Here is a 20,047-nt window from a genome sequence, read left to right as displayed (position 1 = left end):
ATTATTCAGGATTTAAGCTAAAAAGGCTCCTTCTCCCATATCCTCTCCCTTTGCAGGGTCATGTAGGGATAAAAAGGACTGTAAGGTGGTCTTTTCCCAGGAGGAGCTGAGGAAGCGGCTGACACCCTTGCAGTACCATGTCACTCAGGAGAAGGGGACTGAAAGGTAAGGCAGGATGAAGGAAACACAGCCCTCACAGCACAGGCATCTCTCTGTTCTCCGCCTCCTCTTCCTGGTGCTTCCTCACCTTCCCCACCAAGTTTTTGGCTTTGTTGTTTTTTTTTTTTTACCCTGGGATTTCTGCACTTGTTTACTAACCCCTACAAATTAACACCACTGCAAAGACAAGCATCTGCAGCATGGGGGCCAAGGCCAGGGCTCTTGTGTGACTTTCTGTTTTAATGAACACTGCATGTCTTATAAAGTCACCAGGCTCATGTTTAGAGTCTGTTTTTAGTTTACTACGAAATGTGTGGAAGTAATAGCAGTTTAGATACACTTTTTTTTTGGAAGACATCGCAGTAAGCAGAACCACGAGGGAAATGGCCCCATGCCAGGAGGCTGGAGGTTTGAAGGTGGCCATTGTAAGTATAGACGTTTTGGCTGCAGAAAGAAGGTAGCATAATTTAGTTCTTTTCCACCCCACTCCAATTTCTTTTTGAAGCACATGTGGAGAAGGTATTTATTGGCTCATTTGTGGTTGGAATGTCAAAAATTTTCAATAACTGCCCTCACATGGCTTTAGTCGCTGGAAGCCAGCCCTGAGTCCTGGAGGAAAAAAAAGACAGACTCGCTTCCAAGACTGTTTTTAGTGAATAAAGTCTCTCTCTCAGCTGATTCCAGCATGAAGGTAACTTGCCAAGGCCTAGCCATTTTTTGTTGTCTAATTTATACCACTGAGCTTGGCATAAGGCCCTGGCTTTGCCTCTGCTCCAAACGTACTAATGATGTAACTGCTTGTTTTCATTCATGACCTGAAAGGGCTCTCCACCGCACGTGGGGTCCCAGTTAGCCAGCAGCGCTCTTCCCGACAGCACGTACCAAATCTGCTGGGAAAGGGGGAGCAGCAGGTTGGTGTTCCCCCTCTCCGCCCCGGTCCCCTTCATCTGCCACAGCCCTGGAGGGGCAGGGGGATGCTGGCCTCTGCCGGGAGCCTGCCTCCCCCCACCCCGGCCCTCCTCGCTCTTGTGTACGGGACCAACAACATGATTTAATGCACACAAACAATCGGAGATTAGGTCATTCTTAAAAATCCTGTTTATAAAAAAAAAAATTGGACCTCATAAAAAGGGTGAAAGGATAATAAAAACAAGCTGCTGAGCACATAGGCTTTTTGTTGGGCGAGTGCAGCTGATTTGTATTAGATGAATGACCTCCTAGCCTTTTAGATTGTTAACTTAGAAAAATATTCCCTTAAAGCTGTAATATTGCTTTTCAACTAAAAATATAAGGCGTGCACAGCTTGAAATCACGGAGCAATTATTGTATTTTCAGCTATAATGCCTCCGCGCCCCGGCAGCCCATCGCAGCCTCACCCAGCACCAGGTCAGCACCGGGTGCTTCACACCTCGGCCACCTCAGCAGCCGAGCCCACCGCTGCTGGCATGCTCCCCAGGCAGACCCACAGCCCGTCCTAGGCAGGCTCAGCCACACATCAGACAACCCTGTTTACACAAAGTTAACACTTGCCAAACAGGGAGAAGAGTCCAGATTTTCCCTTTTTGTTGCTGTTGTTGAGAGCTGTGGGACAGCTTGCTTCCTCTTGCATGGTACGTAACACCTGAGGCACGCTAATGAGGACATTCCCCTTTTCCTGCGCCTGCTTTATTTGCTGCCTTTAATAAAAAGCAACTGCCAACTTTTAAATCCTGGTTTGCTCTTTTTTTTTTTTTTTTTACTTTCTTTCTGTAACGTTTTCCTTAAGTCCTGGCTAATTTAATAATTAACCCCCCCAGATTCCTGAATTTATTGTTAAAATGTAGTGTTGTTGTTTTCCCAGTGCCTTTGAGGGGGAGTACACACATCATAAAGCTCAAGGAATATACAAATGTGTTGTTTGTGGGACTCCTTTATTCAAGTGAGTATGCTAAATATAGCTTTGAGATTTCTGTCTCTTAGTTTATGTGCTGTGTTCTTGTGTGATTTTGTTCATATTCCAGTACTTAGGTAATTGTATAAAATCATTTCAGTCATTCAAATTGATAAGGGGTACGAAAGAAGAAATGTAAATAATAATGCTATAGTAAAATTAGTCTTATAGTAAAGATTTAGTAAATATTTAGTAAATAAATAATTTACGAAATAAGATATAAGATAACCTTCAAATAAAATAGGTGATTTGACAGAAAAAAAGTAATAATTCTTTTATTATTTCTTATATGCAGCCATGCCAAGTAATTGTAACACTGTCTTTCACTGTGCTGACAGATACTGAGTTTTGGCTGTTAGCATTACTCGCAGGGAACTTTAAGATCTGCATCCCAGACGGCCATGTTGCATCCATGCTACAGCATTGTATCTGATAACGGAGAAAAAAGTAGATGTTTTTTTGGGAATCCAAGCAGTTAAGAAAACAAAAGTCAGGCAAATTGCATTACTTACTGAATTTTCTTCCATCCCTATTAACACACATGGAGAGCTGGTTTAGGGATTCAGTTAAGGACTAAGAAACAAAATGCATTGCATGAAAAATGCTCTTTAGAAGTACTGTGGGAATTGTGGCCCTAAATTTGGTGCTAAAAGCAGTGCTGATTGAATTCTCTCAATCGCTGCATTGTTCTGCAGGGATTCAGTTGTGTATGGCTGTTTTTATTATTATTTCTGGCTGCTTGTGTTCATTCTGATGAAGAATTTCAGGTTTTTGCTTGGGTTTTTTCCCTCATTTCACACTGACTCAGTCCATCTCACTTGAAGAGGTTCCTTTATAGCAGCATGAAGCAGGATGGTCAGGATAGTGCAAATAATACAGGAAGTTGGGTCAGTAATAGTTTATAAAGGAAGATAAAACTGATGTAGCTCCAGAATCACCAGATGTGACAGTGATAGTTGTTCTCAAGAGTCTGTCTTCAGAGATGAAAGAAGCAGTTCATCTCTGTTAGGTCTGATTTATCTGTTAGGAGGATTACCTGCAGAAACTTAAGTAATAAAGTAAATCTTTTGAGTTGGAAAACTGATGTTTGTGAACTCAGCCAAGGCAATATTCTCATGTCATGTGTTACTCTGGTGCTTGTCTTGGCGGTACAAAGTGGGGATCTAAAGTGCCCATAACCTGGTTTTCTACTCTGCCGTTTAGACATTCCCCTGCTTACAATAGCTAAATCTTTAAGGGGGAAATCCTGGCTCTGTTGAAGTAAATTCTAATTTGGCAAATAAATACAATGGAGCAAGGATTTCACCTTCTGTCTTCAAGACTGGCTTCCTTTTTATCATCTGCTGGAGAAAGAATAGGGTTTTTTTTTTAATTCAGGTGAGATTTGGACAGCAGTAGTTCACATAAGTGAATGTGAACCAGTTTCCAGTTGCTTTCTGAATCTATTTAATATGAGAAAAACTTGCAGTATGAGGCTTACCTGTGATTATCTCAAGTGCACAGTATGCTTTGGCATAGTCTGAGTTTTTGGAGTTAATGAGTTGGATTTCTCTATGTGAAATGAGCTGTATGGAAATGTCCCTGTTTTCTGATTCTCTTGGAGACTCCCCATGGATTTTATGGGAGGAGAGAGAGGGAAAGGGGGAAGTTGGCCTTTATTTTTAACAAATCCCAGGCCAATGGGCACCTGAAAAAACGTCTGGCTAATGTGTCCCAAGGCTGGACTGGCCTTACCCTGTTCTCCCCAAAGTCTTTGTGTGGCTCTTGCCACCTCTGGTCTACATCAAATTCAGCCAGTTGTTCCAAAGTGGTTGGCAAAGGTGGGAGAAAATTGAGAGGTCAAGAGGGGTCCATCTTCTTTTGTTTTACTGACCCCAAAATACCAGTATATAATGTCTTCCTCAAATAGGGAAAATGCATTCCTGTATCTTGGTGACTGCTTCAATCAGCTAAAAAAGTGAGAAGGAAACATAGATAAGAGAATGCCAAATGTATGTTGTCTACTACATTTTTCCAACAGAGTGCAAATCACCAAAGTATTTTCTGAAGAGTGAGGTGGTAGTACAATACAAAGAAATACCATTGCCCCATTTAAAATGCAAGTTGGTTTTATGGTAGCATTTCTTTTCTTTTTTTAATTTGCAGATAGTAATCTGAAACTTGCATTCCATTTGTTTCTCATTGGGTGTCCATTAATTTTTTTCCTTTGTGTCGTTGTAATCTGTAAATATATATATTTGGACTGTGGACCTGTCAGTTTAACTGGGAAGGAGACTGGAGCTTCAGCAGTAATATTAACAAACTTCAACTTTTAACATTTCTGATTTACGTTGTTTCATTACCGTGTGACACATGAGGTCAGGGAACACATGAATTTTACACTCCAGATGAAAGACCTGGTTTTTGGTACGTCTCTAAAACAGAACTCTGTCTCTATCACAAGAAAGATAAAAGAAACAATTAGGAATTTAACATCTCTTCATCTACCTAGTGTTATGTACTACTTGTACTAGTGTTAAGAGAAACCTCCGAAGCTTTATGGAGAGCATGCTTTAACTTTTTTCTGCAAAGGTGCCTCACACATAAAATCCATAATCGTGCCTTTGAATCTGATTGCTACATCTCTGAACTTTCATGCCAGACAGTCTCCCACATCCAAGTACAGCTGCCTGTAGAAAGCAATAAATGAGGGAGACAATAAACTAATCTCAAGGACCTCCTTTTCTGCAAGCCAACCCCTATGTGGTCTTGTGCTGTGCTTACTCCAACCTAGCTGCAAGCTTAAGCTAAAATCATCAGCCCTCTTTCCCCCGCCTTTCTCTAGGGTGTTTTTTCATCTCTTCCCTGTCACTGGACCTCACCTGGTGCAGCTGGAGCATGTCGCAGTGCAGCACACTCATCTGGTAGAAAACCAGACCCTCACGTTTATCAGTTATACCTGCTCATGTTATTACTTTTTGAGCCATGTTTATCATGGCAGGAAGGTTGTGTGTTTCAGTATCAGTTCACACCACTCCAATTCTCCGCATTTTCTAAGGTCCGTGTGTATTTGCAGGATGGCACCTACTTCCATTTTCCAAGGTATTTTGTTGTACAGTATGCAAAAGTACCATTCCCTCCATAGGCACAGCAAAAACAGGTTAGAATGGACCCAGGTGGAATCCACAGCTCCTGCTATTGCCATACAAGAGGAGCTCTTCAATGTTCAATAAACTATGGTCATGTCCTTTACCATATGCAGGACTGTGTGAGAAAGATGTGGTATGGATGGGAACTGGGAAGCCTGGGAGAATGATTTCTGTTAAAAAAAAAAAAAAAAAGAAATATTATTGTTGTGTCAGTTTCCAATTTTTAGGGCCAAGGAATGAATTGCCAAGTCTTCATAAATCACCCAGTGCTGCCTTTATTGCTTCCTGGAAGGAATTCTTGGTAATGGCATTGGCTCTTCTGAACATGCACTCGGAGAAACAGCAACACCTGTATTCATGTCATGTTTTCATTTGATTTTCATTGAACTGTGTCAGGTCTCTTCCTCATCTCTGTGACATCCAAAAGCAAATCATGAGAAAAGCAAAGCGTGACAGGGCAATATTGCAGTGCCATCAGCATTGTATCACTCTTAACTTCCCAACACAAGGGAGAATTTAAGTCATCGGGCTAGATCTGTACAAAGAATTTCATTGCCTCAGGACTGAGTGCTTAATTAATGGTCTTTATGCTTTCTTTATATCCTCTGAACAGGCCAAATGACAAATCAGCACTGGCTATCTGGCTAGGGTATCCCATATGAAGTAACTGCTGTAGTGTCTCTAATGAGACCTAATAGAACTACTTGAGCAACTTCATCAGCCCTGGCTGACTCTCATTTCCTCACAAAACTTTGTCAAAACCAGCAGCTTGTTTGATGGCATTTGTCTGAGGTAAGTTAGCTCTTACCATGTCGGAATCATAGAATTTTTTAGGTTGGAAAAGACCTTTCAGATCATCAAGTCAAACTCTTAATAGCACTGCCAAGTCTACCACTACCACTAAACCATGTCCCTCAGTGCCACAGCTACTTGTCTTTTAAACACCTCCAGGGATGGTGTCTCAACCAATTCCCTGGACAGTCTGGTCCAATGCTTGACAGCTCTTTCTGGTGAATAAACTTTTCCTAATATCCAGTCTTAACCTCACCTGGCACAACTTGAGGCCATTTCATCTCATCCTATCACGTGTTATTTAGATGAGACCAACCCCACCTTGCTACAACTTCCTTTCAGGTAGTTGTAGAGAGCTATAAGGTCTCCCCTGAGCCTTCTTTTCTCCAGACTACACCCCCTCCAGGTCCCTCAGCCATTCCTCGTAAGACTTGTGCCCCAGACCTTTCACCAGCTTCATTGCCCTTCTCTGGACCTGATCCAGCAATGTCTTCCTTGTAGTGAGGGGCCCAAAACTGAAAGCAGGATTTGAGATGTGGCCTCACCAGTGCCAAGTACAGAGGATGATCGCTTTGCTAGTACTGCTACCCACACTATTTCTTATACAAGACCGGATGCTGTTGGCCTTCTTGGCTGCCTGGGCACAAGCTGGCTCAATCAGTCATCAGGCAGTATTACCAAGCAGTTCTCATCCAAACCCAAATTATTACTAGGGTTGCTCCAAGAAGCTTGACCTCACTTGGAGTACTGTGTGCAGTTCTGGTGTCCTCAACATAAAAAGGACATGGAGCTGTTGGAACAAGTCAAGAGGAGGCCACGAGGATGATCAGGGGACTGGAGCACCTCCCGTATGAAGACAGGCTGAGGAAGTTGGGGCTGTTCAGCCTGGAGAAGAGAAGGCTGCGTGGGGACCTCATAGTAGCCTTCCAGTATCTGAAGGGGGGCTATAAGGATGGTGGGGATATTCATTAGGGACTGTAGTGGTAGGACAAGGGGTAACGGGTTCAAACTTAAACGGAAGTTTAGATTGGATATAAGGAGGAAATTCTTTCCTGTTAGTGTGGTGAGGCACTGGAATGGGTTGCCCAAGGAAGCTGTGAATGCTTCTTCCCTGGCGGTGTTCAAGGCCAGGTTGGACAGAGCCTTGGGTGGGATGGTTTAGTGTGAGGTGTCCCTGCCCATGGCAGGGGGGTTGGACCTAGATGATCTTAAGGTCCTTTCCAGCCCTAACTATTCTATGATTCTATGATCTTAAAACTTGCAACAGTTCCTGCATTTTTTGGTGACTGTCCCCTAGAAAAGGCTGATGGTGTTAAAAATTAGTAAAGTTGCTATCACTGAGCATCGATTTCTTGCTTCATCATGTTTTGGTTGAAACCAGCCATTGTTTTGAGTCTGGCATGTCACTGCTGGATGAGAAATTTTTGCGCACTCCTGATCACCTCTGCAAAAATCAAGATAGCAGAGTTCATCTTCCTCAGAGCCATCTAGAGTCTGGAGGTTTAATCTGCCTCTAAGGGTGATCATCAGTCTGAATGCCTTATTTACTGCAGTCCCTGCAATCGAGTTGCTTTGTGAATACAGCCCATGGCATCTTCCACATCTGAAAGTACCTGAATGCTGAATCCACATCTAATCCTACTGGGATGCTGAAAATGTGCTAAGTTGTGCACAGCTTATCACAGCTGTGGCATGGAGCCATAGCTGGCACTTGACCTAGTGATTACTGTTTGCTGTGGTGGTCTGGAACAGAGCTTTGTCCTCTTGATCCCCAGGAGCCCCTTGGAGGAAGAATGGTACAATTCTGCCCTTGAGTGGAGTTGCTGGGCAGCTCTCCTGGAAAAGCTCTCTTCACTGGATGCTTGGCAAGCATGGCATAGTGGAACTGCAGTCATTGTAGCAAATGATTTTGCACTCCCAATCAACTCATGGGTAGTGTTTAATATCCTCTAACTGGCAACTTCTTGTCTGGTGATGAACGTTTGTTTCACTACCCTCATATAAGCAATGAAGTCTGGCAAGATTCTTGCGTTAAGAATTAGGAAAGCAAGAGCAAGTTTGGAAAACAAAAACCACTTCCTCTCATTTTTCTCCTCGGTTCATGAGCCATGTGGTCTTGTTTCTTCACTAGATCAGCTCTCTTGTACTCAGCTGGTTGCCTCCCACAAATGCAGTAATGCACAGTCTTGAATTACTGCAGGCCGAGGCCACTGGATAAGACTGCCAGCTACAAGCCAAAAGAACAGCAAACCTGCAGTTTCCTGTTGCTTGTGTTCTCTCGATAATAACACCTCTGGCAGTGAAAACAAGGACAGGAATATGAGGGATCTCTTATCCCTTTGCTAGGCAGAGGACGTTTCAATGAGTATCCTTTCCAAAAGGCAAATATGGATGTAGATTTCCTAGGAGAAATGTGCTAGGAATCAAAAAAAACCCACCCAAAAACCAATAAAAGAATGAAAAAGGGGCTTGAAATTAGACATTTTAAATATTTTAAGGTCTCGCTGAGACAAGCCTGCGAAATTGTTTTGATTTACCTGTTGCTGAGCACAGCTGAATTGTGAATCCTTGTTCAGGGTACTTCGAAATAAGAGGAAATACATGCAAAGATTTCCATAATGCTAGAGAAGATGTATGGATAACTCCACTGATTTTATTAAGAATTTCATTGATATATTCCACTGTAAAATCTCAATGAATTCTTTGTGAACTTTTAAGTCTGATTGTAATTTCCCCTGTTTGAAGTTCACACTGGTTTGTATGGACTGTTCATCAGTCACCCTGCTTGGAAGAACTAATTTTCAGCAGGTCTTAACCTACATTGTGTTTCACTCTGTGTGTGTATGTACCCTACATATTCAGGTAGGGTGGATTGTTATGGATTGTAACTGCAGAAGCTGCAGATTTCTATATTTACCTGTTCATAACTCTCACACGAAAACAGACTCTGAGGCAGAACTCACCCAGAATCATGATGTTAAAATGCTCTTTTTGAGTTTGGCTTTTCATCAGTATGCAAACAGAAATTGTCACAGCACCCATCAACATGGAATCAGTCTTTTTTCTGTCATCCTGGAAAGCAAGATTAAAAACATATCTTTAACTAGGCTTCCTAAGGATGCTTGCAGCATCATGCCGTCTGTGTGTCAGTCCTTTCCTAATGAGAAAACTGTATAATTTAATCTACTTGCCAATTTCAGCCAAATTTGGCAGGGGAGTAGCTGTTAGGCCTCAGAGATATTAAGTTCTTCAAACTTTCATGAAATTCTTGCACATTCAATCCCTCTCTGAGGGGAGACCTGAGCAAGAGTTCAACTATATTATTAGATTATAACAGATAATATTATTGTAAATAATATATATATTACCGTATTATAACAGAGAATCCAGATGAGGGTGGAAGGGGGAGAGGCATTATGAATGTCCAGCTCTGGGAAGTACCTGAGAGTAGTTTTGCTACCTTAGACACTATAGGATCTGTCCTGTGGCCACAATGCAGCAGCAAGCCAGGCTTTACTCCTTCTGCTGCCCGAGGAGCTAGTTGGTTCTTAACACTTGGGGGCTTCTCAAATTCCCTGATGGTGCAGGTCTCATAAATTCCTAGGTAGTTACGTCAGGGATTAATTTTTACGTTGGAATACTGCTGTGTTTTTCTTTCTGGAAGCTTGCCTCGTTCTTTGGAACTCAGGCTCGTGAGTGAGATCAGTGACTGCTTCCAAGTAATGGTTTGCATTTTCAGAAGGGCTGTGTCTGTGCCTGTAAATAAAATGGACAAAAGTCTGTTCTCCAGCCCTAAGGCAAGTGACAAGACATGGCTTGTGTTTGTTAGCCTAAATTACTCTCCTCTGAAACAGTGGCCTGGTTCATCCTCGTTGTGGTAGGCAATGGTGCCTGGCATGAGCATCCACTGCAGCTTGGCAAGGACTTGTCTAGGAGAGTGCTAGTTCTCATGAGCGTGATACAGGCCAACACAGTGTCCAGGGACATGTTTACAACTGACCATTTCTGTCCTGGCCTTCTTTAGCTTGCTCGCAATGATGTAACCAAGAACACTGGTATTCCAGTGTGGTATTTTCTGTACTATTGGAGGCAAACAGGAAGGAGAGAGGAATGATATTATTCTGCTCAGTCAACCGGGCCAGGACATCGGTTGGCTTGGACTGCGTCAGGAGCCTGCTAGATCCCTGTTTTTTCAGCAAACTGCCCATTCCAATACGGAATAAAGTTATTTCTTTGAAAATGAAGTTGTACCAGAGCTGCACCTATAATCTTTACATCTGTGACAGATCTTTATTCAGAGTCCTTTTCAGAGGGGAGGAGTATTCTGAATGTCTGCCCCTACCAATGTCGTGTTTAGCATACTTGAAGCAAAACCTTGCAAAGGAATAGCCTGGTATAAACTGCTAATGCAAAGGTGTAAGAAATCGAAGAGGAGTCAATGACCCTTCAGTGTTAAAACAAAAGGTTTAGAATTGCAGAGGGTTCATCAGGTGCTTTCTGAGAGAGCTATAGGGCTTTCAAAGGCTATTCCCAGTGTTGGGCTTCAACAAAACCTGTTAAAGATTTCATCAAGACACGTGAAAGAAAAAGGCAGCTGTAACGCAACAGTAGAGGTTCTGCAGTAAATCCTCTTTCACCTCTCCCTGCCAAAAGCCTGCTTTAATGGCAAACAGCAAACGTGTGTTACCTTCAGTTGCAGTGTGTCTGGTCATGCTATAGTACGTGGCCCTGTGCGACTGCAGTTCGGTCATGCTTTGGAAGGCAATAGCTCAAAATCCACACTTGAGGAGCACATGCCGAGTATCATTACTCCGTTCCTCTTTCTTTCTCAGTACTTGGCAGTCTGAGCGTCTGGTTTACGGTGCCTTTCAAAAGGAGCAGATAGAAATCCTGCACCTCTTTGCGGTACAGATAAAATGACCATCATGAGTTTTATTGTTTGTGTTTGTTTTCATTATTTCTGGGATCTTTAAAACTATTACAGCACCTTGTTCCTAGCTAAACCTTTCCAGTAGCTCACTATTTCCTTGCAAATTGTGTTGGTAGCTGAGCTACTTGGCTTTTGTATTGCCATGTGTTGCATATGTTTGAGCCATATCACAGTTAGAAAGCACTTTATAAATACCCTCTTGCTCTCTTCATGCATATAGATTTCTTTACAAAGATACTTATGAATGATTCCCTGACTTTCAGGGTACCCCTATGTGACAAAAGTAGAGAAAATATGCACAAAGCTATTCTGTTCTTATGGTGGTTGTTTTTTTCCCCTTCTGGCTGTGATAAAAGGCAGTTTGTACAGTCGGTGCCTGCCTCTGTAAGGTGAATGTTGTCTGGTAGGATGCTTAGGTTGGCTATCAGAGTATGTACAATGATAAAAAATAATACATAAAGTTTTCCTTCTAGTTGAGAGTAGTTCTAGAAGAATAAAGGAGTCAGAATGAATATTCTTGTGTGTAGCAAACATTCCTTTGGGACACACTTTCAGCATTTATTTTTAACCTTTTGGGCATTTTTTAGTTGCATATTTTTAACGTCTATGTGCAACTAGTGTCTGATACCTTTGTCTAGTGTGCTGTCAAGAAAAATATGCAGATGCTGGCAGATCTAGGGGAAAAGTCCTGGTTGACTGAAATTGCTGAAAGTTTTGTCATTCCTTCAAGTACTCAAGGTGACTGTTCTTGCAGAGTGCTTCTCTCACATCTACTACTTGTTGCTTATTTGCAGTGCCGAAGACACTTCATTATTTTCCTCCCTTTTTTCTGTGCCCTTCTAAGATCTCTGACTATCTCTGTAATGCTGTGTCCTAAGTTTTGCATTGTTTTCCCAAGGTGACATGGTGACCATGAAGTAGGTGACCCTCCCCTCTTGATGGCTTCTACTGCTACCTCCCATGTTGTGTTTTCTTTCATAGCTATTCCTCTGTTGCTAGACAAAGTTCTATTCATTTATCACCCCATATCAGCTTTCTGATTTGTGTCCAGTAATTTATGACTGTTTGGAGCTTTGGTACTCATTCCAGTGCACAGTGACCCTGGTGACCCTCCTCCTCATGTACTCACTGCAGTGTTGGCCTCTGGGCCAGCTTCTTGATGCTGCAGGTTGCAGTGTGTATGGCCATGTCAAGCCATGCAGGCTGAGGACTAGGGTCTTTGTCCAACTTACACCAAGTATAAGGAATTTAAGCAGCAAGAAGTTGATTGTGCAGATAAACAGACACTGAGGGTAAAATTCATGAGGTGTTGCTGATATGAGCATGAGAGAATAGTCTAGACAGTCCTCTAGACTGCAGCTTGAGGAGATTATTGTAAATACAATGCTGAGTTTTACCTGGAACTCAGTGGAATTCCTCCCAGTTACCAGCACACACTTTTTGTAAGGTGGGGACTTTATCCTGCTGGTCATAAATACCAAATGAAATACACTGCTCATGGCAGTTACTGGTGGTGATATTCGTGAAGGCACATCTGCAACACACTTTCTTTGTTCAGTGCTTTTGGTGGTACTTTATTAGTAACAATTAAGAGCATAAGTTATGTTTTTCCCTTCCATCTCTTTGCCACTTGAGAGTTATATTTAAGACATAAAGGACTGTGAGCGCTGGAGAATGAGCAGGAAGGAAGAAGGGAGTTGTTTCCTTTCTTGGCTTTATCTGTAATAAATACACACACATAATAGTGTGAATGTGTTCATTTTTTAAACCATGATTACTTTGGTACTTGTTGGCTGTAGCATAGATCTTTGGTACGGAATTACAATGCCAATTATATAAAATATATGGAGTACCTATAAAATATATCTACACGTACCTGCATGTACAAGCTTATAAAATAAAAGAAGAAATAAACCTGCAATTAGTTCTTGAGCTTGGGTCATTTATTTTTGAAAAAAGGACTGTAACTTCCCCCAAAACATCCCCTGCTTGATGCAATGTAAAAGGATCCAACATTGTACTTCCTCCTTGGAATTTGTGGGGAAATGCATTTTGCTGCCAACGTAACATCCTTTAACAGGTCTCCTGCTGGTTGCACCTCGCGTCCTGCTGTGACAGCCATGACCATGTATGCAACTGATTGTTAGTGGGCGATATAAATCTGATTGGAACATGCCTGTTAATTGGTTTGAGAGCCCGATATAGACAATGCTGTCCTATAGCAGATTGTGTAGATAGGCCTAGTCATAGGGTTAATTCTGCTTGACAGCACATCAGCAGCATCTTGAGAGTAATTACCCAACTTAAGTTTTCCCACAGTTGAATTGAGATCTTCAAAGGCTTCTACATTTACAAGTATTATTAACCTGTATCTGAAACATGATGTTCCCACAAGGGCTAATTTTTTCTTCCTTTTATTAAATATACAGGTTATAGGGTTCATTTGCTAAGTGCTAAGCCCTTAGAAGAAAACAGTGCTTGTTAGAGAGGGAAAAATCTGCCGTGCACAACGAAAGCTAATGGTGCATAATGCACACATCATTGTCTTTTTACAAAGACTTTTAAAACAAGTTAAAACTTAGGTCTGGCTCCCTTCCTCTCTCCCTCTCTCCCACCCCCCGCTTTCCACTTTTAAGAAAATCAAACCACTTATTCCTATGTGCAGAGTGAGTAAATTGAAGACACACACAAACAAAAAACCCTCCTAGGATGTTGTACAATTAAGTACAGATCATTGGATACAATACATATGACATTAATGAAACGGTATCTGCTTCAAAAATAGATTGGAAACAGTCATGAATAAATTAAATCCTCTTAATGACTTTTCAAAAATGAAAATGAATGAAAACAATATTTATTTCATAGGAACAACTGTGTGCCATGATTCACAGCATACAGTTAAATCCTGGTTTGAATTTATATTCTATTTTCTGCATTCGTTTTGTGATTTGTCTTTTAAAATATCTTCTTTTTAACTTGACACTATAAAAAAACCCCAGATATTAAAGATAATAGTTACTATTTGGGTTCAAATGCCCATAAATGCATTAAATATTAACATACAGAAGTGGGCAGTCTTGTTAAAGATGATATTTGCTGGGGGGGATCAGTCTGATAAATGGCTTTTTATGGCATAAAGCAGTTATTGTAACTTACGATCTTTTTATTTTCTTTTGCAGGTCAGAAACCAAGTTTGACTCCAACTCAGGTATGTTTAAATTTACAGTGTTTTGCTGAATGTACACTATTCAGGTTAATCTCAAAAGAGTAGTTTATCAGTTCAAGTTCAGTGTAGTTTTAAACAAACTGGGGTAGGTCAGTCTTAAAAAGGATCTTCATTTCTCTCATTGCTGTGAAACATTTGCTTTCATTCCTTTCATTAGTTCCCGTCTCTTTACATTTTCCCCAAAGATGATCAGGAAGATGTATCTTGCGACAGGCTTTAATTGATCCAGAAAAATTATAACACAAATAAATGATAATACAGACTAAAGCAAATGGAGGGTTGAAGTCAAGCTTGAGAATGATCACTGCTTTAAGGGAGAATGTTTTTCTTCCTGGTGGACAAAGACTTTTCATGGGAATTTGAAGTCAGTGCAGCCTATCTGTCAGGAAACAGATGATTTGTCATCAAATTTTCATGACAGATGCATGTACACAACGCATGCCAGAGCAGTCTGTAGAGCTCGCTTTAGGAGGTTTACCAAAAGGCAGTCTCTCTCAAGTTGTCTTTTTAAAGAATTGTAATGTGTTGTAGGGACTGGGAGGGAAGGGAAGGTCAGTCTAACAGGTTAATGTGTATCTAGCAAGACAAAAACCACAGGACAGCGAACAGGGGGACGGTTAGGGAAAAACCAGAGATCCTAATACCAGACTGTTATTTATTCAGTTAACTATTCCTGGGTGTTCCTTGAACTTAAACAATAGTAAATTAAGAATAGGCTGTTGTCCTGAAACGAGCTGAAATGTCCATTGCCTGAAAAGGTCATTCAAAATACATTTTTTGTGAAGATGAAAAAGGCTGGTTTAAGCCGAAAACTTGATACTATTATGGCAATTTTGGGTTTAGGCTGGTGTTATCTTCTATATGGTTTGCTTTATGCAGTGATTATAATTGCTTATAATGATACGAATTTTACAATATATATTAATCAGAGTGTTCATGAAATAGCATGTTTCCTTTTGTCCCAGTTACAACATGATTTGGGTTTGAAATGTGAGGTATTACATTGCTTTTTCTTTCCACATTAGATTTTATCTTTGGAACTATATGGGAGCGAAATCTACAGCAGGAAGCATTTATGTAGCCAATTCCTAAATCTTGTATACTTGAGTCATCTTGCTTCTATTACGATTTTAGTCTGTGTGTTTGAGGTTACTTGCTTTAAATATTGCTTGAATGAACTCTGTGATAAGATTGCTTCTTGGATCTTGACAAAACACTTTTACATGGCGGGGGGGTAACTGTACACGCTGTCTGCCATTACCCCCTTTCTTTTAGTAAAGTCACCAAAACTAGGGTGAGGAGTGGTGTCAAACATCTCACTTTTCTGTTGAGCAGTAAATGCTCCCTGCAAAACTTCAGTTTGCTTGGTGGCTTACGCTACAGTCAGTTTTCTGTAGAGAGTTTCCTCTTTGAGGCAGCTCTCGTGTTTGGTGTCCAGTTCTGCATGCTGCTCCCCTTGACAGTGAGGGCAGGGGTACGGTATTTCTGAGGGAGCACAGAGCAGGGATAAAGGTTTGGCATTATCACAGCTATGGTGAATGCCTGGTCAGTAGGTGTCATAGGGCATCTGTGACTGGACTCTAGGGTGAGTATGAGCTTTTCAATGTCTCCTATTCATCTCTGTGGCTCTATAGGCTTCCTTCTTTGAGCTTGGGTCCATATTCTGGGCACAGTTTGTCACTTATTTTTCACACAGCAGCACTGGTTTCCCAAAGACCAGAGAACCAGAGTTGTTCCCCCTACCCTCCTCTTCTGAAGACATTCCTTAGGCACTGTTCTTACAAGGCTCTGGCCTTGTGCATGCCTAGTGCAGTTTTGTCTCCCCAAAAGCACAGAGGATGCAAAAGGATTTGGAAGTAAAGACCATTTACAGGAGGCCACACAAAAAATACATAAACGCAAATGAGCAGTTAAAGACCCTGGATCTTCCCTGTCTCCACCTTTTTTTTTTTGTGCACATAAATATTTTCTGGATGCACACCAGAATTCTCTGTAGCAGGTGATTGATGTTATTTTGCTGAGTGTCAACATCAATAGGTACCATGAATGTCAAGGTACTTTGTATACCATTAAGAATACAGTATAGAAGGTCTGAGACTGAGGAATTTCTTAGATTTATTCCTCCTTTTTCTGCAGAGCCTCACTTTCATCTTCTGCTTGTGATCCCTTTTTCCTAAATCCCTGGGGAAGTCTTTGTTTGGAACAGTTTGAGGCTTTCCTGACTTGGGACCCTGGCCACCCCCAAGGTGTTTTAAGGCTCCTCACTGGTGATCCATTATAGATTGCCAGTGGATGTGGCTGTCTAGGCCAGCCTGGGCTCCTGGTCCCAAATGCTGTACTTGGAATGCAGAATTACTGAGGTTTAACACCTCAGTCTCATCAGTGGTGCCTCTTTCAGCACAGCTTTCAGTTAACAACCAAGGGCAGATGTTAGAAGTTAGTACAAAAACCAGATTAAGCACACAATTAAAATGATATCTTAAGAGAAAAGAAGTCAAAGAAACTCCGTAACCTCAAAGTGCATTTCATGGCCAGCAACACCAAGGCTGAAAAAAACCCCTTAGCATTCGAACAGTACAGCAGCCTTCCTGTTACAGAGACAGTACTCAGTTCTTCCACCAAAAGCTTTTCTTGAGAGGTAGTGCAAGCATTTAGAGTGTATCTTTTGTTCTCAATATGTGAGAGCAGAGAGGTGGAGATAGTGTGATCAAGTCAACAGGTATCATCCAAATAAAACATCGCTGCTTTTGTTTCCCCACTAAAGAGTTCGCCATTGCTTTCCAAAACCAAGACCAGACCTCCTGCTGTCTTGCAGTGAACAGGAGGAGCAGAGCAATGTGCTGGTGATGACGGAGAGGCATCCTCATAAAAACCTCTTTCTCTGGCATAGAGGGGTGCAGTGCCCTATGTAACATCGTGTTCTGCAAAACACGGGCCTTTGAAGCGTGTAAATGTAGCATTGGTTTTAAAAGGGCTGCTGCCATTTGACACCAATGACTCTGTATTTCTGCAACCTTTTGTTCCTTGGAGACACCTTAAGGTATTTTCATATCCCTCATTTCATTTTCACCCCAGACTGTGATTCCTGAGTAAACCAATGATCCTGCAAACTGGAACAAACATGCTTTGTTCTCCTTTATCTCATGTTACTCAAAACAGTTCAAGTGCTGAATGTGAGAATGAGGTCATTTTATTCTAGAATGAATATTTTCTTCCAGGGAGCTGTTGTACAACCTGTCGCATGCTCTAAATGAACCCTAATGTTAATTCCAGTTAACCTGCAAGTCTCAATGTGCCCTTAAGTATTTATCAACGCTTCTTGTACTTGTCTTCCCTAGAAATATTTGTGAAGAATTAAAAGAAGTCTTTCTGAAGCAAGTACAAAGGCAGGAATACAGCTTTAAAAGTGCCCAATAGGCTCACTGTAAGAGTAACCCTGGAAATGTTGTTCAACACTGAAATATTAGGCAAACATTGTCAAAAGAAGATTAATTTGAATTTGAGCATTAACTTAAAAGAAGGCTGTAAAATTCCTATAGTGATGATTGGGATTTATCATATAAATAGCTATAACATCTGTAGGGGACATACATTCTTCATATCATGACGAACAGTTCCATCTGAGAAACTGCTTTTTCTCTACTTCTTTTTCTCTTCGTAAGTCTATAGCTGGCAGAATGTCAGTCTCGGAGACCGTGGGGTTAGTTTCATGCTGTTAGAAGATCTTATGAAATGAAACAATTTTGCTTTCCTGTCATAATATGATGAATTTCAGTAGTACTGAAAATAGATTTTTTTCCCTAAAAAAGTACTTGAAAAAAGGTTGTAGGAATTTTTTTTTTCTCAAAATTTGCTAGGAACAAAGCAAGCCACAAAAACCACAGCTGAAAGTATTTTGGTTTAATTATTAGTATTTTGGTAGTGTCTAAAATGCTTATTGTGCTATGTGTTTGGTTGGCAAATTTTAGAATTTAATAATGCAAGAATTATATCGGAGCAATAAGCTAATGAAAGATTTATTTTTTCAAATTTAGAGTAAAATATGTCTTCATGGTGCTGTGTAACAGGAAGAATTTGTACGTCTCAGAAGCTGTTGCTGACCTCTCTTAATCCAGCAAGTCAGGGAGTGCAATGCAGTGACAGTCAGGGAACCACTGTGCTGCAGAAATGTGCCCTGGCAAAAGAGAGGAGTGCCCAAGGGTGCGCAGTGCATTCAGCTGGGTTCTTCATCACTCACTGTGCCAGTTTCCTGCTTCTGTCAGAAAGAAAGGTGCATCTCCGATCAACCTTCTGTCTACCTGCTTCTACACAGATCACATGAAATGTGGAGATCACCTGTGTGATTTTATATCACTGTTTGTGTCAATACTTTGGAAACATTCCAATTAGTACCAGGAATTAAGCTATAATAGCTGCCCATGCAGCTAGAGGCTGTCCTGAGGGACAGCTACACACGAGCTTTTGTTGGATTCCTGCTGCTCCAGCAGTCAAATACAAAGCAAGTCAAGGAGCCCCCAGCAGTTCCTGGAATTTCCTTTGCCCGCCTTGTCTGGACTCAGTGTCAGCCAGAGACTCCACAGGTCATTTCTTCTCTCTGCACATCGCTTTTCCCATCAGAATGAGTGTATCCCTATGTCTTCAGCACTGCACAATGCTGTCACCCCTCTATCCCCATCAAAATTTCCATCCATGCCTTTCTCACCTCTTGTATTTACTGGTATCATTCCCTTAATGTGGCCCCTATGATGTCTAACTTGCTAGGCTACATGATTCAGCACAGGTGCTAGAGAATAGTTGAAGGTTGGGGGTGGTCAGATGTTTTCCTCCCATAAATTCCTCCTGGCTACACTTCCAGATGTTCAGCAATAGCCTTTCCAAACTCTCGCTATCAGCCCTGATTTCCTCTAGCCTGTCATCAGTCCCATTGCATGAAAGTCATCAGTACAACTGCTAAGAGCATAAAGAACTCTTCGCCCAAGTAAGAGAGAAACGAAAACCAAAAGGCATCTTGAAAGTGAGCATCTCTTACTGATCCTTGCTACTAGGGAAACCCAACAGAAACTTAACTTGCCTGAAACCTTAGGTCTTGGAAGCAGCAGGGTCCTCAGTAATATCATCCACTGATTGATTGGATCATAGATCCAAATACAGATTAATGAATTAATTCCTAAATTTTATTGATACCACCTTCTTCACCCAGGTTGTGATAGAGAGGTTCTGAATTTCTTCTTAGCAAGTCTGAGGAATAGGGAAGAGACTTTTGGTGTTCATAACAAAATCATATTGACAAGTTCATCAGTCACTCTACAACCAGAGTACTTGATTAAAAACCATGAAAAGATTACCTGTAGAGTCTGTAAGAGAGTAAAGTGGCAAAATTACATGAGACACTGAAGAATAGGGATACTCCAGAGCTCTTTGGATGAGGCAAGCAACCTCTCCAGAGTCTCTTTCAGCTGTAAGGAATTATTCCCTTCTCTCTGGCCACCATCAGTGCATGAATTTTGGAAAGAGTGCATGAGCTGGCACAGAGAGACAGCAACTACATGAGCAGAACAGCAGCTTGAGTAAGATAATCATCTTACTTGTCGTTGCCTGTTAGTGCTGTTTTGGTTTTGGCATTAACAACTCTGCAAGCAGATCATTAGGGATGCAGTGGCTGGAGAGCATGGTCTGTTATATTTGTTCAGCAGCGAGGTGAGCATTTAGATTCAGGTGGAAGCTGAACCATCTGTTGAATGTTTTTAGGGTCATACTGCAATGTGGCTTGGAGTACAGATGGCTGGGACATCTCACTGGTAAAGCCTAGTGAGCTACATACATGTAACAGCCCTGATCTGCAGTAACCAATCATCATCCTGCTCTTGTGCCTCTTGGAA

General features: G+C 41.5%; 1 protein-coding gene across 3 annotated transcripts in view; it reads left to right on the top strand.

Moving 5' to 3' along the window:
- Positions 1-20,047, top strand: part of MSRB3 (methionine sulfoxide reductase B3) — an 85,300-nt gene that overhangs the window by 33,575 nt on the left and 31,678 nt on the right. For all 3 annotated transcript variants that reach the window (XM_065681430.1, XM_065681356.1, XM_065681263.1), the window contains exons 3-5: positions 57-165; positions 2,000-2,077; positions 14,122-14,150. In XM_065681430.1, the coding sequence (XP_065537502.1) occupies positions 57-165; positions 2,000-2,077; positions 14,122-14,150 (216 nt within the window). The remainder of the gene's footprint in view (positions 1-56; positions 166-1,999; positions 2,078-14,121; positions 14,151-20,047) is intronic.

This window comes from Lathamus discolor, chromosome 1 (genome assembly GCF_037157495.1).
Source record: "Lathamus discolor isolate bLatDis1 chromosome 1, bLatDis1.hap1, whole genome shotgun sequence".
Taxonomy (NCBI): domain Eukaryota; kingdom Metazoa; phylum Chordata; class Aves; order Psittaciformes; family Psittacidae; genus Lathamus; species Lathamus discolor.
The sequence above is the reverse complement of the archived record's forward strand: the minus strand, read 5'-3'. Positions and strand labels throughout refer to the sequence as shown.